General features: G+C 39.4%; 1 protein-coding gene across 2 annotated transcripts in view; it reads left to right on the plus strand.

Moving 5' to 3' along the window:
- THBS2 (thrombospondin 2) overlaps positions 1–15,737 on the plus strand; it is a 534,332-nt gene that overhangs the window by 156,361 nt on the left and 362,234 nt on the right. Inside the window, exon 5 of one of the 2 annotated variants that reach the window (XM_044067817.1) lies at positions 3,526–3,722. In XM_044067817.1, coding sequence (XP_043923752.1) covers positions 3,526–3,722 — 197 coding nt within the window. The remainder of the gene's footprint in view (positions 1–3,525; positions 3,723–15,737) is intronic. The other variant, XM_044067825.1, reaches the window with a different exon arrangement.

The raw sequence follows: 15,737 nt of genomic DNA on the forward strand, positions 1-15,737 counted from the left end.
GGGAAGTCACAGTTGCCTATGATGACAGAGTTAAACTGTTCATCCTAAGTCTCACTTCCTGGGGGAAAAACAGGCTGATACAGCTTTCAGCCCAGTTTAGTAATGAATTGGCTACAGGGCTCTCACCTTGGTTACTGATGAAATTATCCTGTCTCTTGCCCCTAATGGAGGAACAGACTGATACATTGGCAAAAGAAGCTTTAAGTGATCATATGTAGAGGAAAATATTGCTTTGTACTCATGATGGTGGGTGGAGACACATTCCTTGGGCTTGCTGCTTTTACAGTATTGATAACATAAAAAGGCCATAATGTCTAGAAGTGCAATGGTACACATTCCTTCATGAGCAGCCATGCATTCCAGACATACCTCTCAACTTCTTAGAGGAAGAAATCTGGACAAAGCCATAAATAAAAGTGGGAGAAAGCCTCAAAAATAGAAACAGTTTTTAAATATTGCTCTTGCAAACTTAGAAGGTTGATAGAATAACAGGTTTTACATTAGCATGAATTTTCTGAAGAGTATGAAGTCTGAAATGCAAATGTGTCATTATTTTTTTAACTTCAGTCTTTAATGATTTGCCACTTATTTGCCAGAAAGCACAATTTTATGAAAAATGGACCAAAACTATGTGGCAAAAATCTGGACATTCTGTGAAAATCTGTACAGTTGAGAGGTCTGATTACAGAAGCAGACAGACAATAAAGCATAATTTACAGTGAAGGAAAATGAGTAGTTTGCAATGACCGATGGCCACAGTCTTCTGTGAATAGTGGCCATAGATGAAATACAAAATCTACAGAGAACTGTGTCTATAACTGAAATATACAGTCTGCAGTGAATGATGTCTATTGCTCTAATGTACAGTCTACAATGAGTGATGTCTATAGCTAACTATATACAGTCTGCAGTGAATTATATCTATAGCTGAATATATACAATCTGTAGTGAATGATGTCATAGCTGTCAACCTCTTACAGTAAAAATCTGGACAAAGATATAAATAACGGGGGGACAAATGCCCAAAAATAAGGGTACTTTTTAAATATTGCTCATACAAACTTCGAAAGTTGATAGAATAACAGGTTTTACGTCAACATGAATGTTCTCAAGGATATGAAGCCTGAAACGCAAATGTCTGTCATTATTTTCTCACTTCAACCCTTATCGATTTGCCAGTGATTTGCTAGAAAACCATAATTTTTTCAGAAACAGAACAAAAATATGAGGCAAAAATCTGGACATTCTGCAAAACTCTGTACAGTTGAGAGGTGTGATGTCTATAGCTGAATATATATGCAGTCTGTAGTGAATGATGTCTACAGATGAAATATATAGTGTGCAATGATTGCTGTCTATAGCTAAAAATATACAGTCTGCAATGAATGATGTCTATAGCTGAATATATATGCAATCTGCAATTATTGATGTTTATGGCTGAAATATACAGTGTGCAATGTATAATGATTATAGTCCTATATTTGTTAGGAAGTACGACATGTTATATGACATAGAGATAAAGCCCTGACTATGGTTAATTGGCCCAGTGACTAGAGGAAACAGGTGAGCAGTGGTGGTGGCGAGCGGCTGATATTCAGTCATCCCTCCTGGAATGAAAGAAGTTACAGAGGTTGTTAGCACAACAGGAGAGGCACTTTACAGATGGATGGGTGATGGTCTCATTTACAAGGGATGTAGCCAGCACTATAAGCTGCCAAGGAATGTTTGCACTCTAGCAAGCATAGGGATTTGTAAAAGCAAGCAACCACCTTGGTCTACTGCTTCTGAAATTGCATTGCACTTTCTGGTAAATAAAGGTAAAGAGGAGGAAGGTATACCAGGAAATGTGTGCCAGCAGCGCATGCCACCCGTATACCAGGAAATGTGTGCCAGCAGCGCATGCCACCCGTATACCAGGAAATGTGTGCCAGCAGCGCATGCCACCCGTATACCAGGAAATGTGTGCCAGCAGCGCATACCACCCATATACCAGGAAATGTGTGTCAGCAGTGCATGCCACCCATATACCAGGAAATGTGTGCCAGCAGCACATGCCACCCGTATACCAGGAAATGTGTGCCAGCAGCGCATGCCACCCGTATACCAGGAAATGTGTGCCAGCAGCGCATACCACCCATATACCAGGAAATGTGTGTCAGCAGTGCATGCCACCCATATACCAGGAAATGTGTGCCAGCAGCACATGCCACCCGTATACCAGGAAATGTGTGCCAGCAGCGCATGCCACCCTTCTAGTTCCCGGCACTAACCATCACTACCTGCCATGACACTGAGTAAAGCACAGGAAGTCAATGGGTTGATAGTGTCTGTGGCAGGGGCTAGATTATTATGCCTGCAAGATGTCAAAGCAGATATGTCACACTGAAAGTATTACCAGAGGAAGGAGTTACCCGACAACAAACTGAGTACCACAGAAGTATTATATGTTTATTCAGGCCTTTAGTTTTACTCACTAGGTAGTTCCACTGGGCCAGAGATACACTCTTGTTGAGAACAGTTGGTCAGGAATCTAACTCAATGAAAAGATTCAATGCAAAGGGTTTTTACTTGGGGATCAAGCTCCATCCCACCCCACCCCATATCTCCCAATCTTCCTTTACAGATATATATCTCACCGTCATGGGATTTGGGAGGTCACCTCAGTTGGATTGAGTTTGATCAGATGCATCCTCCAGTTTGCACTCAATAAGCAGTAGGGAAGCCTTTCTGAATTTATTCCAGTTTTCTCACATATTATTATTTTTAGTGTTTGTTCCATTGCACCTACAATTACTGGATGCTTTTCCATTAGTGTATTATGTATTTGTATGGCTCCCGCTACATTTTGACCTCTGTTTTACAGTTATTTTGAGCCTGTATGCTAGAACTCCTTTCCCTAAGTCTCTGCTGCAAATTCTCCTTGCATAGTAACACATATTTCAAAATATTACTATTGTTTCTTGCACATTTCTTCACTACACAGGTATATTTGGAGTTGCAAAATGTTCCTTGTTCTGAAAACACTGCATTTTAAGTATCATTCTTCGGTTTTCCATATTAACAGTTAACTTCCACATGGCAGTCCGTTTGCTCCTGACACAGACAACATGTTGTGGGTATATGTGAATCTGTAACCACATGGTTGGTAGATTCCACAACTGGCTGACACAAAACTAACAGACACAATGGCTCTTTCATACTGAGGGCTTTGCTTCTATACTCTGCCTTTAAAATTATTAATAGCTACTTCCCACCAAAAGAAAGTGCTAGCATCATCTACGGGAGGAAGTAATTTAATGACAAACAAGTGTTCTTTCTGTCAAATATTTGTTTACCGTTTTCAAATGACACATTATGCCAGGACATATTATTTTTATCAGCAAAATGAAGAGTCATTCATGCTGCAACCCATTATTTCTAATGTGGTTTACTATTCAAAGATGAAGAAAAACTTTAAATGTATGATGTGGTTTAGATAACTATTTTTTGCAATATACTATTTCTTGCTTTTTTTTTTTTTTTTAGCAGATATAAATTCGATAACAGAGACTGAAGAAATTCTCAGCAGCAATCCTATGATCACACTAACAGACTATCCTGGAGCAAAATCTAATAAGGTAGAATTCTGTGATCGATCTTGCGAGGAACTGGGGGCTATGTTTAAAGAGATGAATGCCTTGAAGACACAGATTTCCAAACTTGAAAAAGACTTGCGGCAAGTGGTAAGCTCTTCACATTTGCAATTTTTTTCAAACTATTAATTTATTTTTAATTTACTATACTTTTCCTGACTACCTGCTCTCTTCAGGTAGGAACTGTGAATGCATCTAATACAAAACCCAAAAATACATACCCACCCCAGGAAGCAATTAGGACATAAAGGAAAAAAAAAGTTAATAAGCCACTGAACTGTCCCTGAATGCTAATGATTTGTCTCCTTTTTAGTTTTGTTATTGACCTTTGCACTCTTGATCTGGTCATAGAAAGTACTGGCTGTATAAACCTTTATTTTCCAGTAGACTCAAAGCAAGAGATCTTACATGACTACTCAAGGACAGTTTAATAATAAAACATTAGGGCCACCTGGCGTATAATAGCAGTGAATAATAAGATAACCTACCCCAACTCTACCAAGCTGCTGCATGTGTACAGTTGATCAAGACTCCAGGAAAGTATCCTGGCATCAGCCTGCCTTGTTTATACTGTGAACTGTTTCAACACCTTTTGGAGATGGTTTTGTTTTCCTCATGGCTGTTGGTGCTGAAGTGATGAAACCATTTGCATTCTGGTGAAGCGGGTTTGCTATTTTTTCTGCTTATTAGTCTGATAAGCTGAAGGCTTTCAGTCAGCTTCTGAATACATTCAGTCCAGTTCCTCCATCCATCCAGATGTTTAGTGTAATACCTGAGGTAGTAAGGACTGCTGGGTAGCCATATTGTCTTTTCTATGAAGCCCTTCCAGATGACTGACAACCTGCTTGTTCAGATGTATCCTTACTGCAGATTTCCATTTTGTTACAAAAGACAGGCAAATATACTTGATGTCCTTGAGAGTTCTGCAACACTGGGACAGCCAAAACTCACACATTTTGCTCTCTGGCTACCGAATGCTAAATGTTTAGGAGCATGTATAGTTCTTTTGATTTTTTGGCCACTGTAATGATGAGGTGTAAGACAAGGTGTGATAGTCTTCCAAATATTACTATCCAAAAGAGAATTTTATTTTTTAATTTTCATTTCTTTGTTAACAAGGTAAGTAGAATGTTCCTTCTCTGATCCCTTTTTGTCTCAGGGGCAAGAATAAATGAGGTATATATGGACATACGGACAGTTTAGTGCAGACAATCAACAAGCATGTTTTGGAAGGCTGGGAGGAAGATGTGTACCCAGTGAAAACCCAGACACATTATAAAGAAATATAATAATGCCACATGATCTGGCATCAATGAGATGGCTAGGTTGTCAGTATAAGTTTTGTGGTGATATTCATAGTCCCATGGTTCATGTATGTATGACTGTAATTGGTGAGCAGATGCAGTGTGCCTGTATTTAAATAAGCTATACATGAGAAAATGGAGCTGATTCCATAAAATCTTGGTCCTACAACAAATAGTCACAGCAGCTATTAACTGATGTAAAATGAGGAAAACAAAACACCATAGTTATGTGTGGAAGTAGCCATACATAGTTAAAGTCACAAGTGTTTTAGACTATTTTTAGTAAGTGCCTATGGGCACTAATCTATGCAGACTTCTTGACAACTTCTATGGGAACCTGCACTGAGCCGAGCTGAGTACCTCTGGTTTATGGATACCCAAACTGTTACAAGGCTTTTTCTATTCACTATAAATGGTGTCCTTATATGAGCACCTTGTTTGGGCTTTAATAAGGTTGAAAAGGAGAAATATAGGAAAGCTAGAAATCAGGGAAAAGAAAACCAAGTGATTCACAGAAGGAACACATTAGGAGAATTGTGCAGAAGGTGGGAGAGGAGTGGCACTATGTTTATTTGGGGGGAGAGACATCCATTTTCCATTTTTTAAGAGGGAATTTGGGGAAGGAGTAATGGTAGAGGGTGTAGGCAGAGCCAGATCTAGCACTAGGCAACCAAGACAGTCGCTTAGGGCCCACTGTCTGTAAGGGGACCCTTACTGGCTTGGAGGGGGCCTGCTGATTGAGTGACTGTCATATTTACTTTTAACATTATAAAAAAATATGTATTGTTTTTTAAGGGAATTCTTCCTTAAGACCAACCTTTGTGACCGGCCACAGTGTGCATCATTGTGACACAAACCTGTGCCTTTTCACCTTCCATGCATATGGAATTTAAATACAAACCGAAGTGGTTCCAGCTTGGACGTTCCTTGACCTACTTCCATAGCTATGTGTGCTGTTTCCATGGACTGACAAAGGACACTCCTCAAGGTGCTTCTGCAGGTGTGTACTGCCAACACAGATGGACATGTAAGGAGTGTGTGTGTGTGTGTGTGTGTGTGTGTGTGTGTGTGTGTGTGTGTGTGTGTGTATGTGTGAAAGAGATACCACTCAACTGTCCAGATCAGACCTCTCAACTGTCCAGATTTTTGCTTCATAATTTTGGTCTATTCCTCATAAAATTTGTGATTTTCTGGCAAATCACTAGGATGATCTAAGGAGTAATATCATTAAATAACGACATACATTTGAGTTTTAGACTTCATATCCTCCAAGAAAAAATCATGCTAAGGCAAATCCTGTTTTTCTAGCAACGTTCTAAGTTTAAAAGAGCAATAATTAAAATCTGTCCCTATTTTTGGGCCCCCCCCCCAACATTATGTCATCCTTTGTCCAGATTTTTTGTGCGAAGAGATTGAGAGTTATGGTCCAGTTTTTTGCATCATATTTTTGGTCTGTTCCTCATAAAATTTGTGATTTTCTCGATTTTTTTTTTGTGGCAAATCAGTGAGGATTGAATTCACTAAATAATGACAGGCATTTGAATATCAGACTTCGTACCCTTCAGGAAATGCATGGTAACAGAAGACTATTTATTCTAGTAACAATCTAAGTTTATGACAGCAGTACTTAAAATATATCCATATTGTTCAGGCTTTGTCCCAATGTATTGTGCTATGCGGTTGTGTGTTTGTGTAAAATGCTCTAATTAGGAATAGAAGGTGGTTAATTAGCTCAGGCTCAGACAAGCCTGAATCCTCTACCCCAACCACCAAGCTGCCAAAAATGTAATTTCAGGTGCATTTCTCAAGGAATTGAGTTTCAGGTGCACTTCTCAAGGAACTGTGTTTCCGATGCATTTTTCAAGGAATTGTGAGCTTCAATGGAAGAGAAGATTACTGCTGCTTGTTCTACGCCTGATTACAATATGCAACTATTTTGTTTAGCAAGCACTATCACTATTATGCTGTAGAAGTGAAAGTTATTGTTAGTAGCACAACAGGTAGCATCCTTGCGTTTTGATGCAGAAGGGTGTGGGTTCTACTCCCAATGCATTATAGATAGATTGCTGATACTGTATTTCACTTTAAGAGGTGTGGGGTACTGCTGTCCTGAGTATGTCCTCCTTTGGATGAGATGCCTAGTAACTATGGACCTGTTATCAGTTTGCCATTAATTCCCTATTCCAGTATTATCAGTTTACCATTTTTTAATGTAACATAGATAATTTATTCTTCAGGGCAGCAGGCAATGAATTTGCAGATAAAACACTGAAAATCAAAGTCTGCAAGCAGCATTAATTACATAATATCTCTAATGTAGAAATATTCGGATCACTTTTACTTCTGCAGAGATTGTACATATTGACTGATATTAGTGGATTGTAATGACAGAAGTTTCAGTGGCCTTTCATGATCAAAATGTTCTGAACTGGACAGTTCCTTATTGGTCCATACATTTTGTTGCATTGCTTACTGGAAAAATTTCAAAACTGCAACTTTAAAACAAACTCTATGAAGTGGTGCTGTATTATACAAGGAATATAATTTAATACAATCAGGAAGGTGACACAAAGAACACATAAATGTGTGCAAGGGGCCTATGATTTGAAAGCAGTCTAAAGGTAAACTTTATCTACCACTGGCCAGATGCATTTTCTTTGAATGTGAGTGTCAATGCCATTCAATGAATGTGAGTTTCAAGTGTAGAGAAGTTTTAATGCTATGTATGTTTTCCTTGTTAGAAAGTATTGCTTTGTTTAGAAAATGTCTATCAGTGTTTGTGCTATAAAATTTGAAATAAACGTTTTAAATTAAATCCAGATATCTGTAAGTATTGCAGAAGTAAAGCAGAAAGCAGTATGCACATGTTTGTACAGTGTTAAATGGAACTTGTGAGAAATAGCCAAGTAATGGGCCACAGGAATGTCTGCGGGGGGGGGGTGTCTGTGTATGGGTTTGCTGGGGTAGGTGTGTATGGGGGTGCTCAGATTGGTGTGTATGGGGGAGCTCAATCCATTACCCTGCCCAGGGCCCCATTTGACCATGATGTGGCTCTGGGTGTAGGACAGAGGGTTAGGGAAGGGTTAAAGTGGACAAATACATAAAAGCTAGACAAACTGGATAGGATGACTGTGGTGGGATGATATAGGTTAGGACAACACATAGAGATGGCAGTCATATCCACAAAAGGAGTGATAGGAGATGTAGGAACCAGCTACCACCCTGGTCCATAGAACCACAATTATTGCCCCTCATTGATGGACCTGGAGTGGGGCACCCCAATGGCATGGGGATTGAGGCCTCCAGTGACTTGATGGTAACAGCTGACCAGGTCTGCCAGGCTTATGTCTGCTATAGGAGAGACTGTAAGGCCTGCAGGCACTTTTCTACCACTCTGTCAGTCACTTCCTCAATCATGCCTGAAGATCATTGTGTTTGTAATTTATCAGGGGCTTACATAGGAGGATCCACTGCTCCCACCAGATGAAGATATCCCCAGAAGGGCATGGATAGTTGGTGAGCATTCCCTCTGCTGGGAGGCATGTATCTGAGCTTCCCCTATGCCCTCTGGACCTGTAGAAAAAGTAACATAAAATGAAGAAAGAAAAAAAAAATAGAAACCAAAAAAAAACGGGAGAGACTGAGACAAGAAATGGACTTAAAAGTAATTTGAAAACACTGCAATGTATTGAATAAAATGAAATTAAACATCTATTTATTTATTCATACATTGCTGTTAAACAGCTTTACACATTTTTTACTTTTTGAATGACTGCATGTTGATAAATATGCATGGGTGGCACCTGTTATTAATGCTTGTTATGTGGTATGAATTACTATTATATAATGCCATTCCTTGCAATTCAGTAGTTCAGGGTAATAAATTGACATTAATTTCTCTGAGTTTACTATACTGACTGTTGGCTAATAGTGTGAATGTGATTTAGCAGATAGAAACTTAGTATTGCAGTAATGAATGGAACTTTTACTTTTTAAGGGATTTATTTTAATATGTATTTTCATATGTTTCATACTTACAAGTCTCACAACTCTTCTCTGGTGCTGCTTTCTGAGATATATCATCTCCTTTTCAGCTGTGGATATATGAAAAAATGAGAAAAAAATTGCTTACTCATTGCATTTGTTTGTACATCATGGCTGAAAGCAATTCATGAATTACAGCTTCTGTCATATTAGGTAGCACTTGTGCCTTTGGCACAGGAGGCTGTGGGTTCTATTCCCATAGTAGGTGACTGGATTGCTGACACTGGTGTTCATTCCTACTGCCCAGAATAATGCATTAAAACTGATTTCTGATACATGCATATACATATTGAACAAAACTATATATATATATATATATATATATGCACATACATACATACATATATATATATATATATATATATATATATAATGTGTGTATATATATATATATATATATATATATATATATATAAAATCACTTATTTTAGTTGAAGTTCTATATTGTTGACAGCTGTTTTGTTGACACACGTGTCAGATTTCAGTAATAACAGGGTTAGGAAATACACTCTTTCTCTGTTATTGTGCAATCTAGGAGTTGGTATATATAATTAGCAGGGAGTGTGAGGATGCAGACACTCACATGGGGAATGCTAGGAGGCTTGCTTCCCTTACAAAATGTGTTCTTTTGTTTGCATATCCCTCCTCTTCCTCTGCAGATCACTGTACCATTGGAGTAACTGTTCACTATAATAGGGGTTCCCTGTCAGGGATGACAGGTGATCTTCCCCCTCCTGACAAATATGTATTTTTTTCCAGTCGAGTCAGTGGTCTCCTGCTCCAGCTTCTGCTGGTACAATTCCTCAAGTAGGTAGTAAAGGATTTAAGTTTCCTTGTCAGACCAGCTTGGGGCTTGCCCCTGGGTTTTAACCCATGCCACCCTTCCAACATCCCAGTATAAGAATAAGGTGTAGAACTCTGATGCAGTAGGTACTAGGGTGTGCACCATACCCTCTGGGGTGTGACATCACTTGGTGCAGCCCATACACTCATAGCTGTGGAAAGAACTGGTTTACTAACATTGCAGGTAGTGACATGCAGATACATATTTTCCTGTTCCATTTTCTTTCGCTAAATAAATGGAAACCTTCCTGGAATGTAATATTAGGTCACGGGTTTGTCCCATGCCGTTTTTCATTTTTTAATATTAATATACTCTTGACTGTGATATAGCAGCTATGTTTTACATGTGTTCTAGGGTGTTAATATTTGCTGAATCTGATTCCTATAGCACTTTTTTGTGTGGGTGTCATACAGCCAGTTTTGGCAATAATAAATAAGGAAATGCTGTAAGTTAGTGTTTTGTGACATTTATTTTACCCTATAGTAGGGATTATTTTTCTTATCCTGAATTAGGGACTGTCAAGTGGAAGTAAGGTAAGGCAGAATAAGAATAGTCAGACAGTTAAATCTGGCTTTACCAATCTTAGAAATGTATATATATATATATATATATATATATATATATATATATATATATATATATAAAATGATATATATATATATATATATATATATATATATCTATATATATCATATAAATAAATAAAATATATAAAGTATAGCATGCTTGAGCATGACTGAGGTGCATTTGGTGGTCACACATTTTCAAGGGATAAGCACATCTCACCCATGACAAGGAAAATATACTTGCAAGAAGGGATACATGTGTACTACATTGTGATTAATAAAGCTGACAATGACTGAGTCTAATTTGTATAAGAACTTCTTAAATCAGTCTCAGGCTGCTGTTTTAGGCTTCACTGGGCTCAGCACTTCTGCAAGAGTCCATAAAATGCACCAATAAACTAAAACCATTTATAAACAACAGGGATAACAATAAATAATCAGGCAAAGGCAGTTACCACTGTAACTGACTCTCATCTTTTCTGCACTAATCTATATTTACTGGTAAGACATGACAGTTAATAGTATTTTGATGGATTATAAGTACCATGTTTGGACTTGTGTAAGGCTCCATTTTTAGAGTTGTCGCCATGTGTTAAGTGGTTTGCTGCTGACACTGGACACTACCAATGAGTGAATGACTGGTGCAGATAAAAGGACATCTAATGTAACTAATTAACAAAATATATGACATATTAAATATCCTACTCAGTACCACACCTTCACAGTAAACACATACAAATATATGCACTACTATTGTAGCAGATGAGTAGAAAACACAGAAAATATGGAAATATAGTGAAAAGCACAAATCAGAAATAGTAGTGCAACATGGATATCCCATTTATGTGTATTTGTATAATGCAGTGGTATGCATCATTCACATTTCTTGAAAATATTACACAAAGATGGCAGGTATCACTTTAATACTTTACTCACAATACGTGATTGCAGGTTACAACATGATGCAACAGCAGGCGACAAGACATAGGAGAGACAGCTTTAGTCCAGAGGAGAATTACATCCTTATAGCTATTCTAAGAACATATGTAAAATGTGTTTTTGGAAAAGGGGGACAAAACAGGTGGAGAGAGCTAACAGGTAGAAAGAAGTAGGGGCTGACATTAATGCTGTAGTAGGAAGGAACCTCACCCTAGTACAGTGCAGGAAAAGAGCCAATGAAATGTTGAAACATGCCAGGACAAAGGCTGGGCAAAGTGCAATCACCCACAGCAACGCTGTCGGTGACCCCACTACACTTCGACCTTTAATACTGGCTCAGGAGTACCTTCTCCCACTAAAAGGGGGGATGACTTTGAAGCACATAAGGATGCTGCAGGAATCATCTGCGCTTGTGTCGACACTAATACTTTCAGACCCCTACACCAATCACAGTCAGGCAGTGTGAAGGGTTTGTGTGCAGCTCACTTTATTACATTATTCTGACATTTGTTTGGTAAGACACGTGCACATATCACACTTACAAGTTTCATCATCAGGTATGCCATCAACGTTAGATGTGACAGAAAATCTACAAACAGTGCATGGCAATTTTTTCATTGTACCTCTATGTACAAATAATTCCACCTGCCACAGGTCACATTAATAGAATGTTTACATATCTCTGCAGGATCAATGCCAGAACCAGATGCATCATGTGTCTTACCACAGCTGCCTGATATTGACAGCAGTATGGCTGATGATGATGATGATGATGGCATAGCTCTCCTTCCCATGACACAGCCTGGCACACAGTCAGAAAGTGTAGTGGCCTGCCCCCTACACCACAACAAGTAAATAACTGCTTAGCCACTGACACGGGTTCTCACATTCAGCAGAATGAGGACATGTAATTACAGCAGGGGGAGGAGGATACCATACAGCTTAACACCAGCTTCTTATAAACAGCTTGAACTCCTTGATGAGGAAACTACACTTTCAGAGGTAGCAGTACCTACTGTTACTTCTATATACAGAGGTGCTTGGCAAAGATATGTATCACAAGTAGCACCAGACATAAACAAGACCTTGGCTGACCAGCACCAGATGTACCATGACATAGTTCCGGACGAGTCTACTGCAAGTATGTCTGGCAGACATGGTTAGAGTACTGACTGCTGAAGAGTGGATATGAATAATTTCACCAGTACATAGGAATGGTTGAGGCCAGGGACAATGACATGATGGTTGATTCTCATACACAGGATGCAGTGTGGTTGTACACACAGCAGCCATGTCTCCATGCCATCTTCTTAGCATACACTCATAAAGGTTTACCAGGCACAAACTGAGAACTCAGGTGGACATGGCCAGGGAAATATTCACATGCATGGTGGATGACTAGTCTGCATACCAAGTGCATCTCAAAGAAGTGCTGCAGGCTTTTAAGTAGATTCCAGAGAGAAAAGAACAGTCAAGCCCTGCCAGACTTCCACAACCACATGGAAGAATCCCTCAGTCAAGGTCTTGGCCCCACAGCACAGCACAGTTAGGAGAATGTCAAGATGTTCCCAACATCCAGTAGATCACTCCATCAAAGGAAGTCAGCATCAAACTTGCATGCCAGCCCTTGATGTCAGTCTGTTGGTACATTACCCACACTATCCTTGTGGGACATTGTTTATAACACCTTTCAAAGGTAACTTACAGTTTTGAAACCAGTAAAAGGAAACCAGTACTCACCCAGCACATGGCTACTGCAGCACTTCAAACCTGTGTTCTGGAAATGCAAGTGTAGGAATCAGAATAGCCATAAACATGGGTCACTGCACCTTCATCCTGACACGCAGTTCCTGCCATTACAACTAGCACTTTAGGCCATTTATCTCTCAACTCTGTACAAATGATGACTGATGGTATTGTTTTGAAAAATAACATTTTTATTGTTGAAAAATAAGTAATGCCTGATTTAAAGTGCAAGTTGACCATGCACCACACAACACAGTCCACAAGTAACACTGCATGTAAGTACTATCTGTGTAACTGTTTTTTCTCTCTCTGTTACTAAGGGAATATCATGGCCCATAGTTTGTACTGGACACTGCTTCTATGCCTGCACCAACATATGCCATGCACGAGCCTATCAGAGGGATTCCAATCCTACTACCATTGTCTGTTCACAGTCACTATCACCACTGGTGGGAGGAATGACAGAGGTAGCTGCACTACCACTATTGTTGACTGGCTGCGGCAGTTGTACACCAGATCAATGCACAATCATATTTTGCAGAATGCAGGCAGGAAACATCTTGCATGCAGTGGCAGGGTCATACTGAAGGGCACCCCAGACTTTCCTAGGCAATGGAAATAGGCTTTCAACAGCCATATAACTGCTGGACGATTGTTCCTCTCAGGAAAAAAGGTGTTTTTGAAGTAATCCTCAGCAGCTACCTGGGGATTACAACATAGTGTCATTGCCCAGGGTTCGAGTGGATAGCTTGCATCACTAGGAAAACAAAACAGGAAGGGGGCACATAACAAGACATGAGTGGGTGATTACTCAATAGTGCCTATACCACTCCATGGATACTAAAATACCTATGGTTAGGAACAGTAAAATGCTTTGCACTTACCAAGTGACCATAAGGAAACCTACAATGCAAGAAGAGGCAGTAGAATGAGCTTGTGTGGCAAATATGGGAACCATGGGCACTCCCAGGATTCTGGGTTGACATGTTTGGGATGCACCCCCAAACATCACACACTACCTGTCAGTTGATGGAATAGTAGCCCTTGCTGTTGCAATACCACTCTCCCACTTGTGGTCCAGATGGAGCCCTGATGTCAACATGGGGGGCAATCTAGCTCACAAAGCACCTCAGGAAAGCATGTCATCCCACAGGACACACACATGCATGGTACTGGATCAGTGCTTAAGTTCTAAGAGTATGTTGAGAAACTGTTGATGTGTCCTCAAGAAATAGTCTGAGAGGTAACCAAAATGTCCTCAACTTGTCTCTGAAAAGTCCCCATGACAAGTATAGTGATGCTAATACATACTTTGCTATCCACAGGTATAGGAAAGCCATGTATCCCACCAGTGTCCATCTGCAAACCATGCTATAGCCTTGTGAACTCTAATCTATCCAGGAGTTCTTGATCATCATAGTTTAGTTAAGTCAGCCTCTACCTGCATCACTTTTTTTGCTGGTGCACACCATTGGTTTCACATGATTTTGGTGTGGATGAAACAGGCATCTCAGAATGGGAAATGGCTAACCTTGCTACTAAGGCAAGCATCTCTGCTTATTATAAAGCAGACAGAAATGACACAACTTTGCTTTTCATATCTCTTATGCTTACAGCTTAAATGCACATAAAAATGCAACTATGAATCACACAAAGGCAAGAAGAGCTTCTAACCTGCATAAGATAGTCAGATACTGTTTTCATTTACATGTTGCACTTTCATTTGCATACTATCATCTCAGACTGGTTCAAACAGCTGCGTCTGTGAATTTGGCATTTCTGAATCACATCTTATTGAACTTCCCATCATGCCTAAGCACAACAGCTACGAACACTGTCTTAATGGTCTAGGTAGACTTCAACGAGCCCTAAAATTACTTCTTTAAAAATCTGCTGTAGGTATCCAGGACACGTTATTGACTAAATCTGTCAGATGTAGAGTGGATATAAAAAGTGTACACACCCCTGTTAAAATAGCAGGTTTTTGTGATATAAAAAAATGAGACCACAATAAATAATTTCAAAACTTTTCCCACCTTTAATGTGACCTATAACCTGTACAGTTCAATTGACAAACAAACAAATCTGTTAGGGGAAAAAAATATAAAAAAACAAAAAATGTACAATAAGCTGGCTGTATAAGAGTGCACATCCTTAAACTAATACTTTTATGAAGCACCTTTTGATTTAATTTACAGCATTCAGTCTGCTGGCTAGGAGTCTATCAACATGGCACATCTTGACTAGGCAATATTTGCTTGCTCTTCCTTGCAAAAGTGCTCCAAATCTGTCAGATTGTGAGGGCATCTCTTTTGCACAGCCCTCTTTGGGTCACTCCACAGATTTTCTATTGGATTAAGGACTGGGCTCTGGCTGCGGCATTCCAAAACTTTACTTTTCTTCTGGTGAAGCCATTCTTTTATTGATTTGGATGTATGGTTGGGGTCATTGTCATGCTGAAAGGTGAAATTCCTCTTCATCTTCAGTTTTATAGCAGATACCTGAAGGTTTTGGGCCAAAAGTGACAGGTATTTGGAACTGTTCATAATTCCCTCCACCTTGACTAAAGCCCCAGTTCCAGCTGAAGAAAAGCAACCCCAAAGCATGATACTGCCAACACCATGCTTCAGCTTGGGGATGGTGTTCTTTTGATGATGCAAAG

This window comes from Protopterus annectens, chromosome 1.part0 (genome assembly GCF_019279795.1).
Source record: "Protopterus annectens isolate FY-2018-M chromosome 1.part0, PAN1.0, whole genome shotgun sequence".
Taxonomy (NCBI): Eukaryota; Metazoa; Chordata; order Ceratodontiformes; family Protopteridae; genus Protopterus; species Protopterus annectens.